General features: G+C 53.8%; 2 protein-coding genes across 5 annotated transcripts; one reads left to right on the top strand and one right to left on the bottom strand.

The window, feature by feature from the left end:
* The first annotated feature begins 7,978 nt into the window (after positions 1 to 7,978).
* LOC113209152 (uncharacterized) lies at positions 7,979 to 13,849 on the top strand. Of its 2 annotated transcripts, none has more exons than XM_052268957.1 (7): positions 7,979 to 8,131; positions 8,463 to 9,135; positions 10,308 to 10,628; positions 10,701 to 11,181; positions 11,261 to 11,375; positions 11,954 to 12,393; positions 12,475 to 13,849. In XM_052268957.1, the coding sequence occupies exons 1-7, from the start codon at positions 8,065 to 8,067 to the stop codon at positions 12,700 to 12,702; spliced, it is 2,325 nt and encodes a 774-aa protein (XP_052124917.1). In that variant the 5' UTR covers positions 7,979 to 8,064; the 3' UTR covers positions 12,703 to 13,849. The 2 variants fall into 2 exon arrangements, with proteins under 2 accessions (XP_052124917.1, XP_052124918.1); XM_052268958.1 differs by having other exon boundaries at positions 8,463 to 9,078.
* LOC113209154 (ATP-dependent RNA helicase DDX42) lies at positions 13,772 to 18,511 on the bottom strand. 3 transcript variants are annotated; one of them, XM_026426537.2, is made up of 15 exons: positions 18,322 to 18,511; positions 18,087 to 18,227; positions 17,779 to 18,000; positions 17,334 to 17,697; positions 17,061 to 17,201; positions 16,822 to 16,978; positions 16,599 to 16,738; positions 16,289 to 16,517; positions 15,922 to 16,193; positions 15,660 to 15,810; positions 15,485 to 15,577; positions 15,249 to 15,382; positions 14,971 to 15,159; positions 14,799 to 14,885; positions 13,772 to 14,718 (listed from the first exon to the last, which is right to left on the bottom strand). In XM_026426537.2, the coding sequence occupies exons 3-15, from the start codon at positions 17,991 to 17,993 to the stop codon at positions 14,443 to 14,445; spliced, it is 2,448 nt and encodes an 815-aa protein (XP_026282322.1). In that variant the 5' UTR covers positions 17,994 to 18,000; positions 18,087 to 18,227; positions 18,322 to 18,511; the 3' UTR covers positions 13,772 to 14,442. The 3 variants fall into 3 exon arrangements, with proteins under 3 accessions (XP_026282322.1, XP_026282321.1, XP_052124916.1); XM_026426536.2 differs by having other exon boundaries at positions 18,111 to 18,227; positions 18,322 to 18,510; XM_052268956.1 differs by lacking the exon at positions 18,322 to 18,511 and having other exon boundaries at positions 18,111 to 18,311.
* Between the last annotated feature and the right edge of the window lie 103 nt (positions 18,512 to 18,614).

An 18,614-nucleotide genomic window follows, 5' to 3' on the forward strand; every position in this document is an offset into this window, starting at 1 on the left:
GCCACTGGGGTGGCTGCCTCGCCTCGCCTCGCCCGGTCGAGCCAAGCCGAGCCGCAAGACCGCACCTGAGACCGCCGTCTTAGCAGAACCACCTCTCCACTCCAATTTGCGCCGAGGCGTGTTGGCTATATACGATCCCCCCTCCCCCATCCCCACACTGTTAAAATGAATGATGTCTGACAGTTTTATTTTTTAGTGCGAGAGGAGAAGGAGGGGATGCGGACTTGTAATGCTTGCACCAGGCGGCTGACTAAGGCCCCTCACTTTCGTACTTATAGTCTGTACCGCATGGACGCCTGTGGGCAGGTAGCCTACTCGCACGGGTCCATTAGGAGCCGTGGGCAGCGAGGATAGGCAAACCCGGTACGGTATAACTACGAAAGTGCGCGGCGTCTTCAGAGACGAACTCATTTCTTTACGCCCCTACAAAGTGGGGCGATACGTGCATCCTCCCCCACTCCTAGGCGGCGTGCCGTCCCCACCGCAGAGACTCGACTCCGGTCCAGCCAGCGCCCCGCCCAGACACGTCCATAGACCCGGCGCCGACCAGCTAGAGGGGTCGCATACGCAGCGCTGCGGCTAAACCGCCCTCTCCAGAAAATTGCGCGTGCCGGGCGTGCCGTGGCGTTCCACGTGGCGTTCCCCATTGCGCTCCCCATGGCGCTCCTCGTGGCGTTCCCCGGGCGTGTCGGCGAGCTGCTCCAGGCGTGATGCTGGCGAGAAGTGATCACCCCCGAGGCCGAGCAGCAGGCGAGGAGGCGCCCGCCCCGCCGGCGCCGGGCTGGGGCTGGGGGGCGGCCGGGGGTAGAGGAGGCTGTTGTGTCTGGAGCGTTATGACCTCGGCTCTCGCCCCGGGACTTCGAGGGGCTCAGCGCTCAGCGGCGCCTGCGGCCTCGGCCTATGCTGCGCCCGACCGGAGCGGGATGAGAAATTCGACGCAATCTTCGCCGTGGGCCGTAAGCCGCGTACGCACCCTCTCTCGCTAGCTCTTACTTTCTCTCCCTTCTCTCCCTGTCTCTCTCCTCAGTCTCTCTGTCTCCCTCTCTCGCTCTCCCTCGTTAACACCTGATGCCCCTCCCCGCGAGGCGCGGCTCCTCGCTGCTCCTTTATTATTTCGCGGCTCCGCTCATCGGAAAGGTTCTCGGCGCGCGTCGTTATTTGCGGGTCCGTTTGCGGCCGTCCCAGAGGGGAGAGGCCCCAGTCGCCTGGCCCCGGTGGTCACGTGGCCTCCCCCCGCACACACCTCGTAAGATACGGCGAGGCCGGCTGCCCCGTCCCGGGACCCTGCCCGCCCGTACGTCCCCAGGGCCGCCGCCGTCCACCGCCCCACCGCCCCTCCCCTGCCGCGCGCCAGCAGCGCCTCCCTCCGGACTTCTTCTCACTTCGATTCGGAGGGCAGCGGCAGCGGAAGGTGCGCCCGCCAGCCACCGCTATAAGGCGGGGGACTTTCTTTATGGTCCGGCAGCCTCGTGCCTCGTTGTGTGTTCCTTTCAATTAGCTAAGCCTCCACGCCAACGCCGTACAGACCGGCGGGCAGCGTGGCGCACGCAAGTGGACCTGCCCGCCCCGCCCCGCCACGCCCCCGCACGTATAAAGCCTTTCTTTTTCATTCCCTTTCTCCGCACGCGAGGGAAACATGAAATAAAGGGCCTCCAACACATCACCGCGCACGGCATGCTCGAGTGCGCCGTGTGCCCGCCACTATACTCCTGCCCAGCCAAATTGTTTTCCCCCTCTCTCTATATATTTTTCCTCCCCCTTCTTCTTCTTTTCTCCCCCGCGCACGTGGCTGCGCCGCGAAAGTTTAGCAGTCGTCGTCGTCGTCGCCACCGCCGCGCCGCTTTTGTCCGCTTTTCTCCCACGTTAGCGTGGTGATTTGTTGGCCAAGCCGCTCGACCGTCCTTGATTCCGCGCGCTATGCGTTTCTCTGCCTCTTTGTTTTGCCCCCTCTCTCCCCCGCACCTGCCGCGTATATCCTCGCGTGGCGAGGGCTGCCCGCGGCCGATAACCCGCGAGCAAATACCGGTAATGCCCCCCGCCCGCTCTCTCTCTCTCTCCCCCGCGAGTACACTGTTTGCTTCTTGTGTTTGTTTTCGCGGGCGGGGAGAAATGATCCCGCTGCGCCCGCCCCGCCCGCCCGGCCCGCTGCGCCAGGAGGAAGGCGGGGCGGGGGCTCCAATAAACATTGTATGCCCACGGCACACGCGTTAGCTAATGGCTCGCGCGCTGTCGAAAGCGTCGTAAATCCCGCGCAATCACTCTGTGTGTGTGCTTTCTCCTCATACTTACACGCCGCACAACAGTTTAACTCGACCGCGGAACTTAACGTGTGCGGTTTAAAGCTCGGGGTTAAATCCGTAGTACACGGAGTGTAAAGCTAAGCTGGTCAAAGAGCCACGCACTCCACCGAAACCAGTAAACCGAGATTATGTTGTGTCCAGCGTGTTTGTCAAGTCGGCGGCCAAACAACCCATATCCGCACGCCGATTGTTGGCACCCGTGAACCAGTATTGTGGCACCTGAGAGGACAAGAAGCTATGAGCGGAAAAGTCCGGACCGTCTTAAATATTTTTGTGACATAATTGTAATTGTGCTTCACAACTGTGGTTACACAATTGTAATGAGATTTACACCAAACAAGAGGTGTGTGTTTTACAGTGCAGTGCGGTTGAGGGTGTTGGCGCACGACGACGCCCCATGAGCAAACACACGTGAGGCTGGGCGGGGTGTGGCGGGGCGGGGCTGCTCCCGGCACAAACACGGAGTCTTGAGTGTTCCCGGACCTGCGGGCCGCGGGTTGGCCCAGGTGTCTCCCCCAGACCCACAATCACACCGCAGAGGGGTTCATCCTCGAGTGGCGCCGGGAGGAAGCTAGTACAGCGGGGAACGGCCTAGAAACGTGCTCATAGAAATGCATAGGGCGTCTGTCCCCTGTCCCATATGCCCCGAAATGTATTGTTGGTTGGTTAGGGATCGTGCAGTCCGTTTTTTTTTGTTTTTTTTTGTTTTGTTTTTTTTTTTAGCAGATGATACCTTACAAACATTTTGACTAAACATAAAGAATATGTAAGTAACTTTAAGGTGTCAGCTAGCTTTTACTCTCGATGAGTACAGAGAACCATAAGCGCAGACCAGAAAACAATTTATTTGGCGCGGGGGGGCCGAGTGAGTGAGTGAGTGAGTGAGTGAGTGAGTGAGTGAGTGAGTGAGTGAGTGAGTGAGTGAGTGCCCGAGCGCCCGAGTGTCGCGTCGGTCGCGGCAGGCCCCTGCTCAACAATGCTAGGGTCCCACAGCCGCGACTGCCACCCGGTACGCTACCCCCTCCCTCCCCTTTATAATAATGCCTGTCAAAGACGATAAACGAGTGAAACATTTAAAAAATGATGCAAAACCACCACAAATAAAAATCAAACTAGAAAAATTAAAACACAGGTATACTTTAGTATTAAATTGGTATCATCTGCTTTCAAGATAGATTCTTGATTTAGATTTTTTTTTTAATTCCGAAATCGAAGGGAGCCCGGCGCCTGCGAGACTCAGAGTAGGCCAACCCGCAGTACACACATGCACTGCATGCAATATTTTGCCTACCCATCAGGCGCTAGGAGGACTCGCTCAGGCTGAGCTTGGCAGTTTCGTAACGGCAAATGACGGTCGTACTTTCTGGATGATCCCTTATGCAGTGTACCTCGGTGTGTACCGCACTCAGGTGTGTAATAAGGTCAATGCAAGCGTATTTCAAAGGCGTTTCATATTACATTGTTTGTGTGTCGATATGAGACGAGACGTCTTCGTTTTGTTTCCCGCGACCCACTTTCGTTTCATCCGAACAGGTCGTTATTTTCCAGTTTTAGAAACGACTGGGCCAAGGCTACGGAGCCCTATAAGTAGCGCAGCCATGACTTTGTAACTGGGGCCTGTCGCCGTGCACCTGGCAGGTGTGGTGGTGCACGCGCGTGCATCTCGGAGCGATATCGACACGGCCCCGCCTCGCCGCGGGAGGTAGTTAGTTCGGGGTAGAGCCTCTGGTCTCGAGCCTGGTGGAACGCCCCGCGGGGAACACCCCCGCTACCGCATTCGTATGATAGGTAACACCGCTCATCTCACTCAGCCCCCCGCGAGCCCGCCGAGCCTGGTGTGCGTGTCAGATGAGTTGCTTGGCTTGGCTCGCCCCACCACTACCACGGCGGAGGCGGAGGCACAACGGGTATGGCACACGGCTATGGTATCGCCATTCGGCTCGGCACATTGCATGGCTCCCCAGGGCCCGGCGCTAACGAGGCTGTTGAAGTAAACATGCTCGCCGGCGTGGCCCCCTCGCTCAGCCCCTGCCCCACCCTGCACCGCCCCGCCCCGCCCCGCTCCGGGAATGTAATATCGCGGCCTGCTTATTCCGGGGCCCCCGAGGGAAGCCCCCCGCGGCGGGCGGCCTCCACTTCTCCCCGGTCGCTTTCCAATAAATTCCCCGCACGAGCAGCACGGGGACAGAAGGCCCTGGCAGGAGCGGGGCGGGCCCGGCGGCGGCATTGCCACCAGCCGAGCCGGCGGCCCAGCTGGGGCCCCGCGCACGACCCGCTGTTATTCGCCTGCATATCGCCATCCCATTCCAGAGGGGGAGACTCCGGGCAGGGGCGGGGGCATTCCATGAGCCTGGCGGGGCACCCGCGCGGTGTCCTCGTGGCGTCCCCTCGCTCCCCGCCCGCCCCACGCCTGGTAGCGTCTTTTGAGTGTCTCTCATCATGGTGAAGCGTAGCGAGGAAAAAAGAGCAAGGGGAAAAAATTGTCCTTTTGAAAATTGTGCAAGTTTCTTTATCAACTGTACACTTCATAATTTCGGACTGCTTGCCATTTTTACATGACAAGAGCCGAGCGCATGCCGAGCTCGTGCCGCCGAGCGTGCCGAGCGCCAGGGGCGTTGGCAGTTGGCGTGCCCGTGCTGTGGTATGGTAATGTCTGCGGGCCCATGCGGGGCGGGGCAGGCCGGGGCCGGGCCGGGCCTGGCGGCGCCGCGGAGACGAAGAGCACTGCACTCCGCTAACAAGGTCATGCCTGTTGCGTGGCTCTCCCTCTCCGGGCCATGTGCTTCCGCGAGGCCCGATCACACTTACTTTTAAGACCCTTGCGAGCATAACGCGAGTCCGTCGCGGTGCACGACGCATCGACAGTAGAAGCAGAACCTGATTTACTTCACTAGTGAAAAGTGAAAAGGGCGTAAGTCGAATGGAATGGACTTGCGCCCTTTTCACTTTTTACCAATGACTTATGGAGACTGGACCATCGTTATCGCGCGGCCCTGACGTCCTATCGACGTCATCGCCAGGGGTCGACCCCCCTCGGGGGCCACCACTCTCGTCCCCGGCGCTCTCGAGGGCCTGCTGGAGGGGACAGATGCGGTCCCTGGAGGAGGCGGCCCCCCGGCTGGTGGTGGGTCCCTCCCTGCAGCCACTCCAGCCGATCCCCGCGCGCTCCGCCCCTCTCAGAGGACTCTGGCCGCCCCCGACCCGAGATCGCATCGCAAACACGACGGTTTGCGGCTCTAACGGGTGGGGCGACGCGATTCGAGGGTTTCGTTCCGCGTCCATCAATGCCCATTCCCGCGATACGGTTATTGATTCGCGGAATAAAGGAGGTTTCGCCTCTGCTATCCGGGCAGCAGCGGTACAAAGGAAGGGACGGGGGTGTGGTGTGGTGGCGAGACGACACCGCAGGCACCTTATTCCGCGTCCACGCCCTCGCTCGCGCCTCTCCTTCGCGGACGAGAAGCTCAAACAACTCCACGCCCGTCCCGCCGGTCTGCTGCACAGAACCATTAAATAACGCTTAAAAGACGTTATTATGGTCCCCAGCCGCTTTGCCCCGCCCGCTCCCCGCTTTCTCGCCTCCCCGACAACGTCGACGCCTTGAACCAGAAGCGGTGCCCCAGTTTTGCGCCAGCCCTTTTGGTGGCTCAAACGCGTTATACTAAGTTTTTTCCTTAGCGGCCCGTCCGTCGCTGTGGTCCGCCCGTGTACAATATCGGACCGACCCTGGCCCCTTCTTGGCCCCGGGGTTTTGCAGTAGTAGTGTGTGGCAATCGACAACCTCGACAACCCCCGCACCGCACCGCCCTCCTTTCTACTCACACCCTCACTTCCCTGCCCGGGCGCCTCTCCTGCGCGCGCGCGCTCCAAAACTTCTCAGACAACTTCTCCTTCCCCCTTTCCTCTCCCCCTCTCTCTCCCTCCCTCCCTCTCGCTCTACTCACCCTCTCACTCTCACGCACACAAAGACACATTCCGGACCGCAATCACGCGCCGCCTCCCTATTTTCTCTCTTCTTCCCCAACCCGATGCTTCCCAATATCCCCCCCCCTTCCCCCGCCCGCCCTCTTCCTACCCCCCCGGCCTCAATATTTTCTAATGCAGTTCTCACCTCCCCCCTCCCTACCTCCCCCTGGAGCCCCTCCGCCTGCCGGCCTGAACGGCTCCTTGACTATTTCATGGCTCCACTCCGGCCCGGCCCCAGCCATACATAGCACCTTATTCCCGTCCCTGCGGCCGCCGCTGCCCCCCAACCTCCCCCTCCCTCAAGCCGGCCGGCCGGCGAGTCTCGGCCTTGGAGCCGTATTTTTCTCCTTTCGGGGACCCCGGAGACCCCTGTGCGCGCGCCGCCCCCGTTTTGTTACCCCATTGCCGCGCGAAACGGTGGCGGCGGCGGCTTCTTCTCTTCACGCCCGCTTCAAGCCGTTCCGCAGACCTGGAAATGAGGGGGGTAGAAAGGAACGAAAGGGGGGGGGGGAGACAAAAAAGGGAATAACGCACACGCATGTGTATAAGAGATTCGTTATATCCGTCGTAGTCAAGGGGAAGTGGTGGGGAGAGGTGGGTCGTGCTGACTGTACTCGCGCAGAGCAAGCAGCACGCCCGTGTGCTCACGCTCGCTCACGCCAGCTCACGCTCCCCCGCGGCACCTCCCCCCGACCGCGTATATTGATCCCCCCCGGGCGGGGGCGGCGGGGGGCCGCGTGCCGCGGGCGTGAGCGTGCCTTATCTCTTGCCGCAGACCCTAAGGGGGGCCCCCTCACCCCCCTTCGGCTGCAGCGGAGCCAGGCACAGCCACGTGATCTAGCGCCGTAAGGGTTGGCGCCAGAGTTATTAGGGTGGCGGAGCAGCAGCAGCAGCAGCAGCAGCAGCAGCAGCAGCAGGGCCGATGAACAAAACTGTAACGCGGCAACGCAGCATAAGAAAAGAGAACACCTCTGTCGGAGAAATTTCCCCTCTGCTCCCTCTGCACCCACCCTCCCCCGCGCACAGCAACATCATCATCGTTCTATAATTACGGCAATTTTTTTTTTCTTGAGGAGGCATGAAACAAAAATAGCTGTGCTCGTCCTCGAACACGGTGGGCCACGCTATGCTCAACCGCCGTGACACGGCGGCGCCGGATGGCAAGGGAGCGGCAGGTTATCTCCATTAAAACTTCCTCAGGCAGGACGAGCCAGGCCGGCGGGCTCCCCCTTGAAGCGATGAGCAGCGGATTAAATAAAAAAGAAACACCACGGTGGCCCGGCAACTGCGGTGCTGCGACTTGAAAAAATATTTTTAAAAACATTCTGCGCCAAGCCGAGCGTAACTTCATCAAGTTTGGCCGTGGCTGAGAGAGGGGCTGGGGCGTCGCTCTGCATAAGCTCGTCCCGTCGTGTGGAGTCCCCCCGCCACATCGCATTACCATACAGGGCGCGGGGGCAGCCGCTATGGAGCTGAAGGGGGAGCGACTCCAGCAGCGGGGCGGGCGGCGGGCGCCTGGTGAGGTAGGCAGCGCGCGACCCCCGCCGCCACGCGCGTCGGGCGGCTGGCCTACCCTCGACTTCACAGGCGCGCGTGGAGAGATCCTCTACTTCCTCTCCAACAGCATACGCGTCGCGAGGTTGAAATATTTTGCCGATTTTCTTGATGTGAAATTAACTCGTCTTCGACTTTCTTTCCACTGTTGCAGACCAACTCCTGGAGGAAGGCCGGCGGCCAGAAGGGAGCCGCGGCTCCGCGCGGCCGGCGCGGCCACTCGGCCCTGGTGTACCGGGGCAGCATGCTGGTGTACGGCGGCTACCGGGACCTCAGGGGCTCCTCCAACGAGCTCTGGGCCTTCCACTTTGGTAAGGAGGGCGGCGGTGCTGCAGAGCAGGCTCCTGCTCTTCGCCTCTCCCCGTCTCCCGGCCCCACCCCACGCCCCCTTACTCTGGGTGTGTGTGTGGAGCCGGCGGAGCGTACAAGTCATAAGCGCTCGCGTAATGATGATGCGATGAATTAAAGCTCAGCCGCGCGAGCGTGGCGCGGAGCCGGGTGAAAGCCTCGGTAAAAGGGAGCAGGGGGCCGCAGAGGCTGGCGGCAGCGTTCTGCCTCTTACTGCATTTGGTCTCACACACCTCTTAAGACGATTTTTTAAAAATAAGTCCTTACACTTGTTTTTTTTTTTTTGAAATTTAGACACCGAGTCATGGCACATCATCAGCTCGGGGAAGACGGTGAGCAAGTCGGACAGCATCCCGCCGGCGCGCCACAAGCACTCGGCCGTGATCCACGAGGACACCATGTGGGTGTACGGCGGCATGACGGACCTGAACGAGCGCCAGGACCTGTGGCGCATCGACCTGCACCGCAAGCGCTGGCAGTGCGTGCGCGGCAAGCAGGTGAAGCAGGGCCCCGGGCCGCTGCACTCGCACGCCGCCTGCAAGCTGCCCGGCTGCATGCTCGTGTTCGGCGGCGAGCGCGCCGGCCAGCCCTGCGCCGACCTGTGGCGCTTCCACTTCGGCACCGAGACGTGGGACCGCGTCGTGGTGGAGGGCCCCAAGCCCTCGGCCCGCGCCGAGGCCGTGGCGCTGTCCGTGTCCGAGCTGCTGCTCACGGCGGCCGCCGCCTCGTCGCTGTCCTCGCCCGAGGCCTCGTCCGCGGCGTCCCCGGCCGCGCGCGAGGCCCGCTCCCCGCAGCAGGACCCGCAGGAGCTGCGCCGCGTGCGCGCCGGCGGCTCCGTGGACCGGCAGTCGGACCGCAGGATGGCCCTGCACAACAGGGTGTCGCCGCAGCAGGCGCCGCAGGAGAAGAAGTACGTGTTCAGGGCCAGTGCCACTAACTACGTGGACGGCAGCGAGGACAACAACAGGTCACACATTCACACCCATATATATGGCATGCGTAGGCTTGGGCGTAGACCTCGATGTAGACCTTTGGCAGCGCAGCGTGTAGACCTCGGACCGGTATGGCCCCGTGGTATGTCCGGGTAGTAAAGCGTTATGCGGTCCATAATGACACCTCAGAAGGTAGCCCAGGGTAGCCAGCCCCCGCAGTCGCGTCGCGTGGCCCACCAGAGGCGAAAGTGCAGGCAGACGGGCGACGGGCATGGGGCGTGGGGCCGCGTGGGGCATGGGCGAGCTAAAAAGCAATATCGCTGATTCGGCTGATTCAGCGAGAACAATGATAGGGTTTGGAGAGGGGCGAGTCGTGCCGATGAAGGTGGGGTTCGGGAAGAGAAGGGGGAGGGGAGGGGCGGGCGAGAAGAGTCGAGAGCTGGGTCCGGAGCTGGGAGAGGCTGCGGACGGGGAATGGGGCGGAAGGGCGGGAATTCAATGATTTCAGGGAGACAATGGACGACGATTTGCACCCGGGCAGGATTACAGCAGCTCCCTGCGAGCGAAGGCCGTTTATCTACCAGGGCGTCCTGGTCCGGGAGGGAGAGGGATGAAGGAGGAGGAGGGGGGGGGGGGGTTGGACAGCACGCTCCAGGACCCACCCCCGCCCCAGCTCGTTGGTACTTTGCTGGGGCTTTGTGCTCGCCCCACCCCCTCTCCTTACAACCCAACCCCTCTGGTCGCTATAGCATGGCCCTGCCTTTCATCTCTTCTGCATTCTGCATGATGAAAGCCGTATGGATGTTTCGTATTTTGTGGGCTCGACGTGTGCTTTATGGCATGAAATAAATTTATGTTGAACTTATATTGATTCGATCGACCAATGCACTGGAGCCGGAGAGTAGTTAATGAATTGCAAAAAGTATGACATTACTTTGTGATGACGTATAACCCATTAAACAAGTATACTTTGTTTACGTTTAAAAATAGTATATTAGTATAGATGGCATGGTAGGAGTTGTAATCTCTTTTATTGTTTATGCAATGGTGAGATAATAACTATGGCATGTCAGCAAACAGTCGTTGTTTCTTGAAGCTTTCGATTGTAGTTGTCAAATCTCTTATTCTTCCTACACCACCAGTAGCTCTGTCCGACCAGTCCCCCGTCCCACCTCTGTCTAACGCTTGACTGCCATGCACCCCACAGGCGGAACGGGCTGCCCAACGGCCCGCAGGCGAGCACGCCGCAGAACGGCTCCAGCAATCTGGGCTTCCTCAAAGAGATCTCCAAGCTCTCCCAGATCAACCTGAGCCGCCTCGCGCACCACAAGTGCAACTACTCGGTGCTGGACGCGGACGCGGGCGAGAGCACAGTGGATGAGGACGGCCAGGACCAGGACGGCCCCTCGCCGCAAGCCGGGCCGCGCAGCGCGCCGCCGCACAGCCAGCAGCCGGGCGCCAAGCCCGTCTCCAAGCTCGTCAAGTCCCAGTCTGTGAACCTGATCTCCCGCAGGCAGCGTCCCACCCTGTGAGTACGACGACGATGGGCACAACCCTCGCGTGCACCTGTCCATGTCCATGACTGTCGACTCTCCCGCAGGTCGAGCATCCCGAGGCGGAAGCCGCTCCCCCGAGACAACGCGTCCGTGCCAAACTTCACCACGCTGGCGTCCTCGCTGCCGACGCCCGTCCTCACGCCCGTCGAGGCCGCCCGGCTGGTGTTTCTGGACTCGGACGAGCCCGAGGACGACGAGGAGCTGTCCCCCCGCGGGGAGTACATCCGTCCCGCGTCGCCGGGGGGCCCGGTGGGGCCCGGGACGCCCGTAGGGGGCGTCCTCGGGGGCATCCCCAGCAGCGCGAGCAGGGACTTCAGCCTGCTGCACCAGCAGTTCACGCCCAAGCGCCGCTCCGAGTCGTACACCTCGCACCTGGGGCACGCCGCCGAGCTGCAGCAGCGGCAGCTGCAGGAGGAGCAGGAGCTGATGCGGCAGCAGCAGCTGCAGCAGGAGCAGCTGCAGCAGAAGCACGGCAGGACGATACCCAAGTCTGCGTCCGTGCGGTTTCAGCCCCACCTGGAAGAGGTGCGTCATACTTCACGTTGCCTTATACCTATGCAGATTGGAGCAGACATTGACACGACGACTCCTCCCCCGTATGCAGGTGTCCGACGAAAATATCTCGAGCACATCGGACTACGCGAGCATCGAGACGGTCAACCGTCTGTCGTCCGCCAGCAACTACAGCGTCAGCAACAGACCGTCGCCCGTCGACTCAGGTGAGCTACAGATCGTTATTCTGCCCGCGGTATCACAATAATCCTTTCCAATCAACTTCCCAACGCTCCGTTTGCGTCTTAAGTTCTTTTAATGCGCACAGTTTGGGGCCGTTAAGTTCGCCGGCCTCTGTGAGGGGGCGGCCCGGGGGGCAAGCGTATCCACCGAGAGAGAAAAGCCCCAATTAGTCAAGTTTCCGCGGAGTCCTATCGCGTCCCGTCCCCGTCCAGGCAGTTGTTGGCTCAATCGATGGCCGCCGGACCCGACCCCGCTGGTTATTTGCCGCTCCACTTGAGTTGACTCGACCACCCTATTACTGCCCCCCTCCCCCCGGGGGCTCAGGGCGGGTCTAAACACCGCACCAGGGAGGTCAGGTCAACCGCGATAGGTGGCGCTGGCTGAAATAATTTGAGGTATTGGGCACCGGTATGCACCCTCCAATAATCAGATATCAAGGAAAAATCAATAAGAAACCATTGGAAAAAATCAGAAAAAAATTGTGTGTACGCTTGAACTTATAGTAAAGTATCCCTCACCTACTCCCTCCGCTAACAGCACCGCCTTTCCTTCGCCTCCACAGGCAAGTCGTCGTCCCGGCCGAGCTCGGGTCGCAAGACGCCCATCAAGGAGGGCCCCATCAGCTTCTGCAACCCCAACTACGTGGGGCCGGAGGCGGCGCGGCGGCGGCAGCAGCAGCAGGCGCAGGCCGCCGTGCGCAAGTCCTGGCACGCGGGGATGGCGCCGCCGGGGCTCGGCTCGCCCTCCGGGGCCTCCACGCCGCAGCAGGCGGCCGCGCGCCTGCTGAACTCCCCGCCCGACTCGCTGCTCGAGGACCCCCACGGCAGGTCGAGCAGCCGGTGCTTCCGCGAGGACCGCGACGAGGACGTGGTGGAGCTGCAGCAGATGGGGTCCATCGGGTCGCCGCCCAAGCGCGCGCCGCCGCAGTCGCTCGCGCTGCGGAACACGGCGCACCCGGCCTGCAACCACCACCACCATCACCACCACCACAACAACCACGTGGTGAGTACCAGACCAGCCCCGGCCCCAGCAGCAGCCCTCGGCCGCCGCAGCCATGACGTGAGAGTCCTCTCTGCCCTCCAGGCGCGCGGTGCCAACAAGTCCAGAGCGAGCAGCGCCTCCCGCGCCGAGCGCGGCCACGCGCGGACCGATCTGGGCGGAGGGAACGACCAGGGCGACGGCGCCCCGGCGCGGCCGCAGCCCGCCGCGGTCTACATGTTCGTGGTGGGCGGCAAGGAGCACGGCCAGGTCACGGTGTTCAGGCGGCCGCTGTCCGTGTGGAAGCTGCTCCTGCACCACTACGCTTTCTAGACAGCGCGCTGAGGCTCGTTTCAAAGCAGTTGCGCGGTTTCAGATGATGAGTTAGGTTGTTATTCGGAGCAAGCAGAGCCTCTGGAAGGCCTAAGGCAAGACGTGTGTGTATATGTAGTGAATAAATGGACAATCACCTTCCAGGGCCTCTGCTTGCTTTTCTCCAACAAAGATTCTACTGCTTCCAGAGAACAAGCACTAACTTCCCAAGACATGGGATTAGTGCCAAATTTTGTATTCTTCCTTGATAACTTCTAACTAGATGTAGTTGGCCCAGTAAACAGAATTCGTTGTCAAAATGGGGTAAAATTAAAAATTCGTCTATCTTGACCGTCTGCTATGATATCAAGTTGACGTCATAGAAGACGACCAAGAAGATTAAGTTTTGAAGTGGTTTCATTTTGACCAGTTGATGTCCACTGAGGGTACTGTCCCTGATCTCTTCATTTATTGTTATGGCAGTAGAGAAGAAGCAAAAACGATAATTATTGTGCCAAAGAAATGTTTTTCTCATTAATAACTGACAGAATGAATTCCATCTCTTGTAGGGTAGTTTAAGTAGTTTGTGAAAGTATAAATCAAAACTGCTGTAGTGGTATGGCATTTTTAGTGAGGAGGAACTGTTTAAACTTATCTTCATCGGTTTGATATTTTCCCATTGTTATTGTTATATTGCCAAAAAAACGACTCATCTGATATTTTTTCCTTCTGATTTCAGTAATTTGTTTAGTTATACAGCCAGTAAGTTAGTGTTATGAAAGAAAACTGCGTCTTGGAGTACTTAATATTTTTTGTAAGTTCTACAATGCACAAAATTTACAGCAACTAACATACATTTTGTACCTAGTTTTTGTGACCAAATCACCGTCCAAAATTTATTACTGAAACACTTGATCTTGCATTTGTTTTTGGTACACAAATAAAAAAGTAGGGACTTTTTAGTAGGGCTAATGAAACATAATTTAGTATTGAGTAATACAATTTCCATCTTCAGGATAAACATTTAAAGTTGATTGCATACATAGACTGGAATTGTTGAAGATTTCCCCTCAGATTTAAACTGGTGGAGCGCTGTCTGTTGTCCTTTATTATTCTGATGACTGTTCAACAACTGTTTCAAGAAATATAAAATTGATCCAGAACTAAACCTACTCTAGAGGTTAACCTGAGTCATTTCAGAAACTACACTTTACACACAACTCAATTACATAGAGGAAGGCCTGTCGGCACTTACAATGACATGGGGAGGGGCAATCTACAGCCAGAAAAGGCCTGAGTTCAAATTCAAGTAAGGTGAATACTTCCATCTTAACGGTTTGAGAAAATTAACATTTTTGAAGAAAAATTAATCTTAGGTCTGCTAAAAGTTCATGAATTAAATTACCTTATTTCTACATATTTACACATCAAAAACAGGGATACAGAATTGTTCAAAATCTATACTTGTGATGAAAAGTGAGGATATTGAGAAAATTACTGACTCAACAAACACTTACAAAAGACCTTTGTAAATAATTATAAAAAGTGAGCTCAGAAAAAAAAATCAATTATGTAACTGTGACCCATAGCAGTATTAGAAGAATGTTCTAAATTTACAGTTCAATATTACAAATTTTCAAAATTTTCCACCTATAAATGACAGATCACAGCTCACAAATGAAAATTGTAGCAAAATGTGAAACACAGCAGACAATTGTATTTCTGGAAATATCAAAAGATTCAAGCAGTGAAGCAATTGATTCAATTGTCGTCCCACCTACTCCTTTTTTTTCTCGAGTCTGACCTCGATGAGCTATCACTAGATGATGATGCTGCAACAAAGGGGGGAGGAGGAGGGTAGTTTAAGTTTCTGGGTGGACCACCAGCAATGTATGTGCCAGAACTGAGAGTGGTTCCACCACTGCTGCTACTGGAGCTGCTTGAATTACTGGTCTTGTTACTGCCTTCATGTTTTACACTACCATAATCAGATTTCTGCATTGTCTTTTCCCAAGTTGTATCCTCAGATGCAGTAAACTGGAAATAATTTAAAGAAGAATTAGTGAGACCAATATATGAATGAGAAACATAATTCTGATTTCATCTTTTGCACTTACCTGACTCATGTATTGAGCTCGGAAGGCATCTTTCATGGCCCCAAGTCGATCTGATCCAGGACCTCTTGCTCTCTGACCTTCAGATGGCTGCATAAACACAAATACATTGATTACAAAGACTTTACAAATTTATCAGATGATAAGAGCATTGCAGCTGTAAGTGCGCACTTACTAATGAACTTGAGTTAAGGCTTCCATAGGCAGAGGCGGCTGGGCCTGGCTTCTTCTGACCACCACTACTGCTACCACCACTATCACCACTTCCCAATCCAGGTCTTTCTCTGAATCCCAGTCCTTGTCCTCCAACATTGAGCTTTTTGCCCTTGCCGCCCTTGAAGCGTGACTTTCTAAACCAAGCACTCTACAAACATGATTTTAAAAATTATATGAATGAAGATAATGAGAACCATTACCTAAAGAAAATATATTGACATCTTGCACTTGATTTACCTGCATAGCTAGATCTAACAAGGTACCGGGGACTTCCTGATTTGCACCTTCCAAATTGCGCACAAGATGACCAGCAAATTCCTTGTCTTTATCCGTGACCAGTGTGTATGCAGTTCCCTTTTCACCAGCACGACCTGGGTAAAAATTAAATAAATAATAACATATACGAAGGATGTCCAGATTGAAGAGAGGAATTGTAAATACTCAACCTTAAATCTAATACTTTTTCTTCTTACCTGTTCGCCCTATTCTGTGGGTGTGAGTATCAATGTCTCGGGCAATATCATAATTAACAACAGTTCTTATGTGAGGAATATCCAGACCACGTGCTGTGAGAAAACATGAATTATTTTCATGAATATACTTAACGCTGAAACACACAATAATAATAACATATTGTAGAATACATACCAGCAACATCTGTAGCCACCATAATGTTGCATTCTTGTTTTTTAAAATTGGTTATGACCTTATTTCTTTCTATTTGGTCCATATCACCATGCAACAGCAGACATTCATACTCTTTCAGTCTCAAATTGTTAGCCAACTCCTCTGCATTAGCCTGTAAACACAAAATAATGTTCATAACAAGACAATATATTGCACTGTTTGAAAAGTATAACTAGAGTTCAACACGAATGAAGCTGGTTACATATCAATTACATAAACATACCTTTTTAGTGACAAATATTAGAACACTTCCAGCTGATAAAAATTCAACAATATGACCTAACAGCCATGTCCACTTAGCTGGGAGAGAGCTGAGAACCAGCACAATTTGGGTGACATCCTCGTTTGCTTCTCCTACATCTCCCTGAACAATACGTATTGGATCAGTCAACACATCACGTGCAAGTTTCTCCACTCTCTTTTTGAATGTTGCACTGAATAGCAAAGTCTGGCGATCTGGTCTGACATGATTGCAAATCGATCGCACCTGCGGTTCTTCAGAAGGAAGACAAAAGAAACTTTAAGAAAAATAATTTCAAATTGGAATTTTGCATTTACAAAAAAAAAATAAAAAAATAATTAAGCCTTACCAAAACCCATGTCAAACATTCTATCAGCCTCATCCAACACAAGGAAACTGACTCTTTCCAGATTAGTAGCTTTCATTTTCACCAAGTCAATCATTCTACCAGGAGTAGCTACAACAATTTCCGCTCCTGACTCGAGAGCTTTGCTCTGCTCCCACTTTGATCCACCACCATAGCAGCAGCAAACTTGAATTCCATACACTTTACCAAATCGCTTGGCTTCATTGTAGATCTGAAAATAAAAATAGCTTTAAATCAACTCAGAGAAAAAATTGATTTGCTTCTTATCAATAGTTGTTTAAAAGCAGCAAACCTGTTGTGAAAGTTCTCTTGTTGGAGCTAATATAAGACCTATTGGTCCTTCCCCTGGTTTTAGCTGTCTTTGATCCATTATGTGGACGAGAAGAGGCCATATAAAGGCAGCAGTCTTACCACTTCCAGTTTTTGCAATACCTGAAAGAAGTCACATCAAAACAATTTGCAAACTGAATTTATATGTTTACAATGTAACTGAAAGTTAAATACATTCTTCATACCAATGATATCTCTTCCTCCCAAAGCAGCAGGGACAGCTTGTGCTTGAATAGGAGTGGGTTGTGTATATTCAAGCTTACGAATAGTTTTAATGAGTGGATCATCAAACCCAAAGTGTGGAAAGCTTGTAACAGGGTGAGGAGGTAACACCCCTGTCACCTAGAGAATTTCAAAATCATTAACCCTTGAAACAGAAAATAGATAAAACAGACAAACAACATTTGATTTGACTCAAAATTACCTTTAGGCCAAGTTTATGACGTAGTTCGGCTACTTGAGCAGGTGATAAACTACTAATTTCCTCATGAACATTGTAAAAGTTTTTCTCAAATGGAGTGTAAGTAATTGTTGAATGGTCAATTGGAGGCAGGGGGTCAATAATCTGAAATGAAGGTGAGGAAAAGATAACCACATTAGTATTAAACATAGTTAAGGCTCTCTCTCTACTCTCACTACCAGGTGACCTGATGTGTTTCCATGCTTCATCTTATTTAAGAAGAGAAAAATATCTTACTTTCTTTTTAATAGTGACAATGGGGTTTCCATCCTCGTCATATTCCATTTCATCATCTTCATCCTCATTTTGAACACCAGCCATTGGATTTTCTTCCATATACCTGTAATACGATTCTTCAACATCCTCACCATCAATATCATCTCTTATGCCTTTGGATTTATCTTCTTCAATTTTATCCTTGGCACTATCAGCCCTCTTCTTCTCCTTAGTTACTTGTTGCTCTATGCCAGCCATGAAAGCGTCAAGAGGATCTTCTTCTGAGTCTGAATCTTTTTTGTTGCCTTCATACGATGGGCTACCTGGTGCTGGAATGTATGCTAGCTGAGGTGCAGCCGAAGATTCATCATCATCTTCAAAGTATCTGCAATGTAGTCACCATGAAATAAAAATAATGAAGATGTCTCGACTGAGACAACAAACAAAACAAACTTGGGAGACATACTCATCTTCAGTTTTTGCCCTCTTTTTAGGCCCACCCCATCCACTGGCAACCATAGCATTTTGAGTGATTGATGACATAGTGGAGTAGCCGTGCTTGCTAACATTGCTGGATGGTGGTGGTGGGATTGCTGCAGATCGCTGCTCACGTTTAGACATTTGGAAACCTCCAAAGCCAAATCCTCGGGGTTTTCCATCAGATCCTCTGTTGTAGCTCATGATGAGTCTAGGAGAAGCAAAGTAATAATTCGACTCAGTAAAAGACATTCTTGGAAATAGATCCCAATGCGAGAAACGGTTTTGAAAACATACTATTAAACCAGAAACCTTTCTTACTTGAGGTATATCTAATAGAAAAATATTAAGCAGTCAGCAGAAGGTATTTCCCTGCTCACATGAAGAACTTTAGACAATTAAATGGATAAGCATTTCGCAACGCCCCATTTAAACAATCTAAAATAAAAATATAGTTATTTGTGGTCAACATAGAAAAACATGAAGTTGTGGAAATTCAAACAAAATCTATCCAATCAAAAACAAAACTAACCTAACTAACCACCAAACACCGAACCACCTATTCACAATTCATGAAAAAGCGCTATTCGCAGCAATAGAAAACAAAAAAGCAAACAACAGTGTTGCCACATATTGTATGATGTCCGTTCATTAGTTCACTTCTGGGCATCTATTAGCTAATAGTATTGTTTTCGTATTGTTTCTTATTGTGTAACTAGACGGCTCGCCATAGATTCACAGCAGCAGCAACAAGACCGAGAAACCAAACCTTCTGAACAATGGCTAGTTTTGCCTGTTCAACGGTGGTGATAGAGGGGAGGAAGG

Source organism: Frankliniella occidentalis, unplaced genomic scaffold (assembly GCF_000697945.3).
Source record: "Frankliniella occidentalis isolate FOCC.00 unplaced genomic scaffold, Focc_3.1 Scaffold79, whole genome shotgun sequence".
In the NCBI taxonomy this organism is placed as follows: Eukaryota; Metazoa; Arthropoda; class Insecta; order Thysanoptera; family Thripidae; genus Frankliniella; species Frankliniella occidentalis.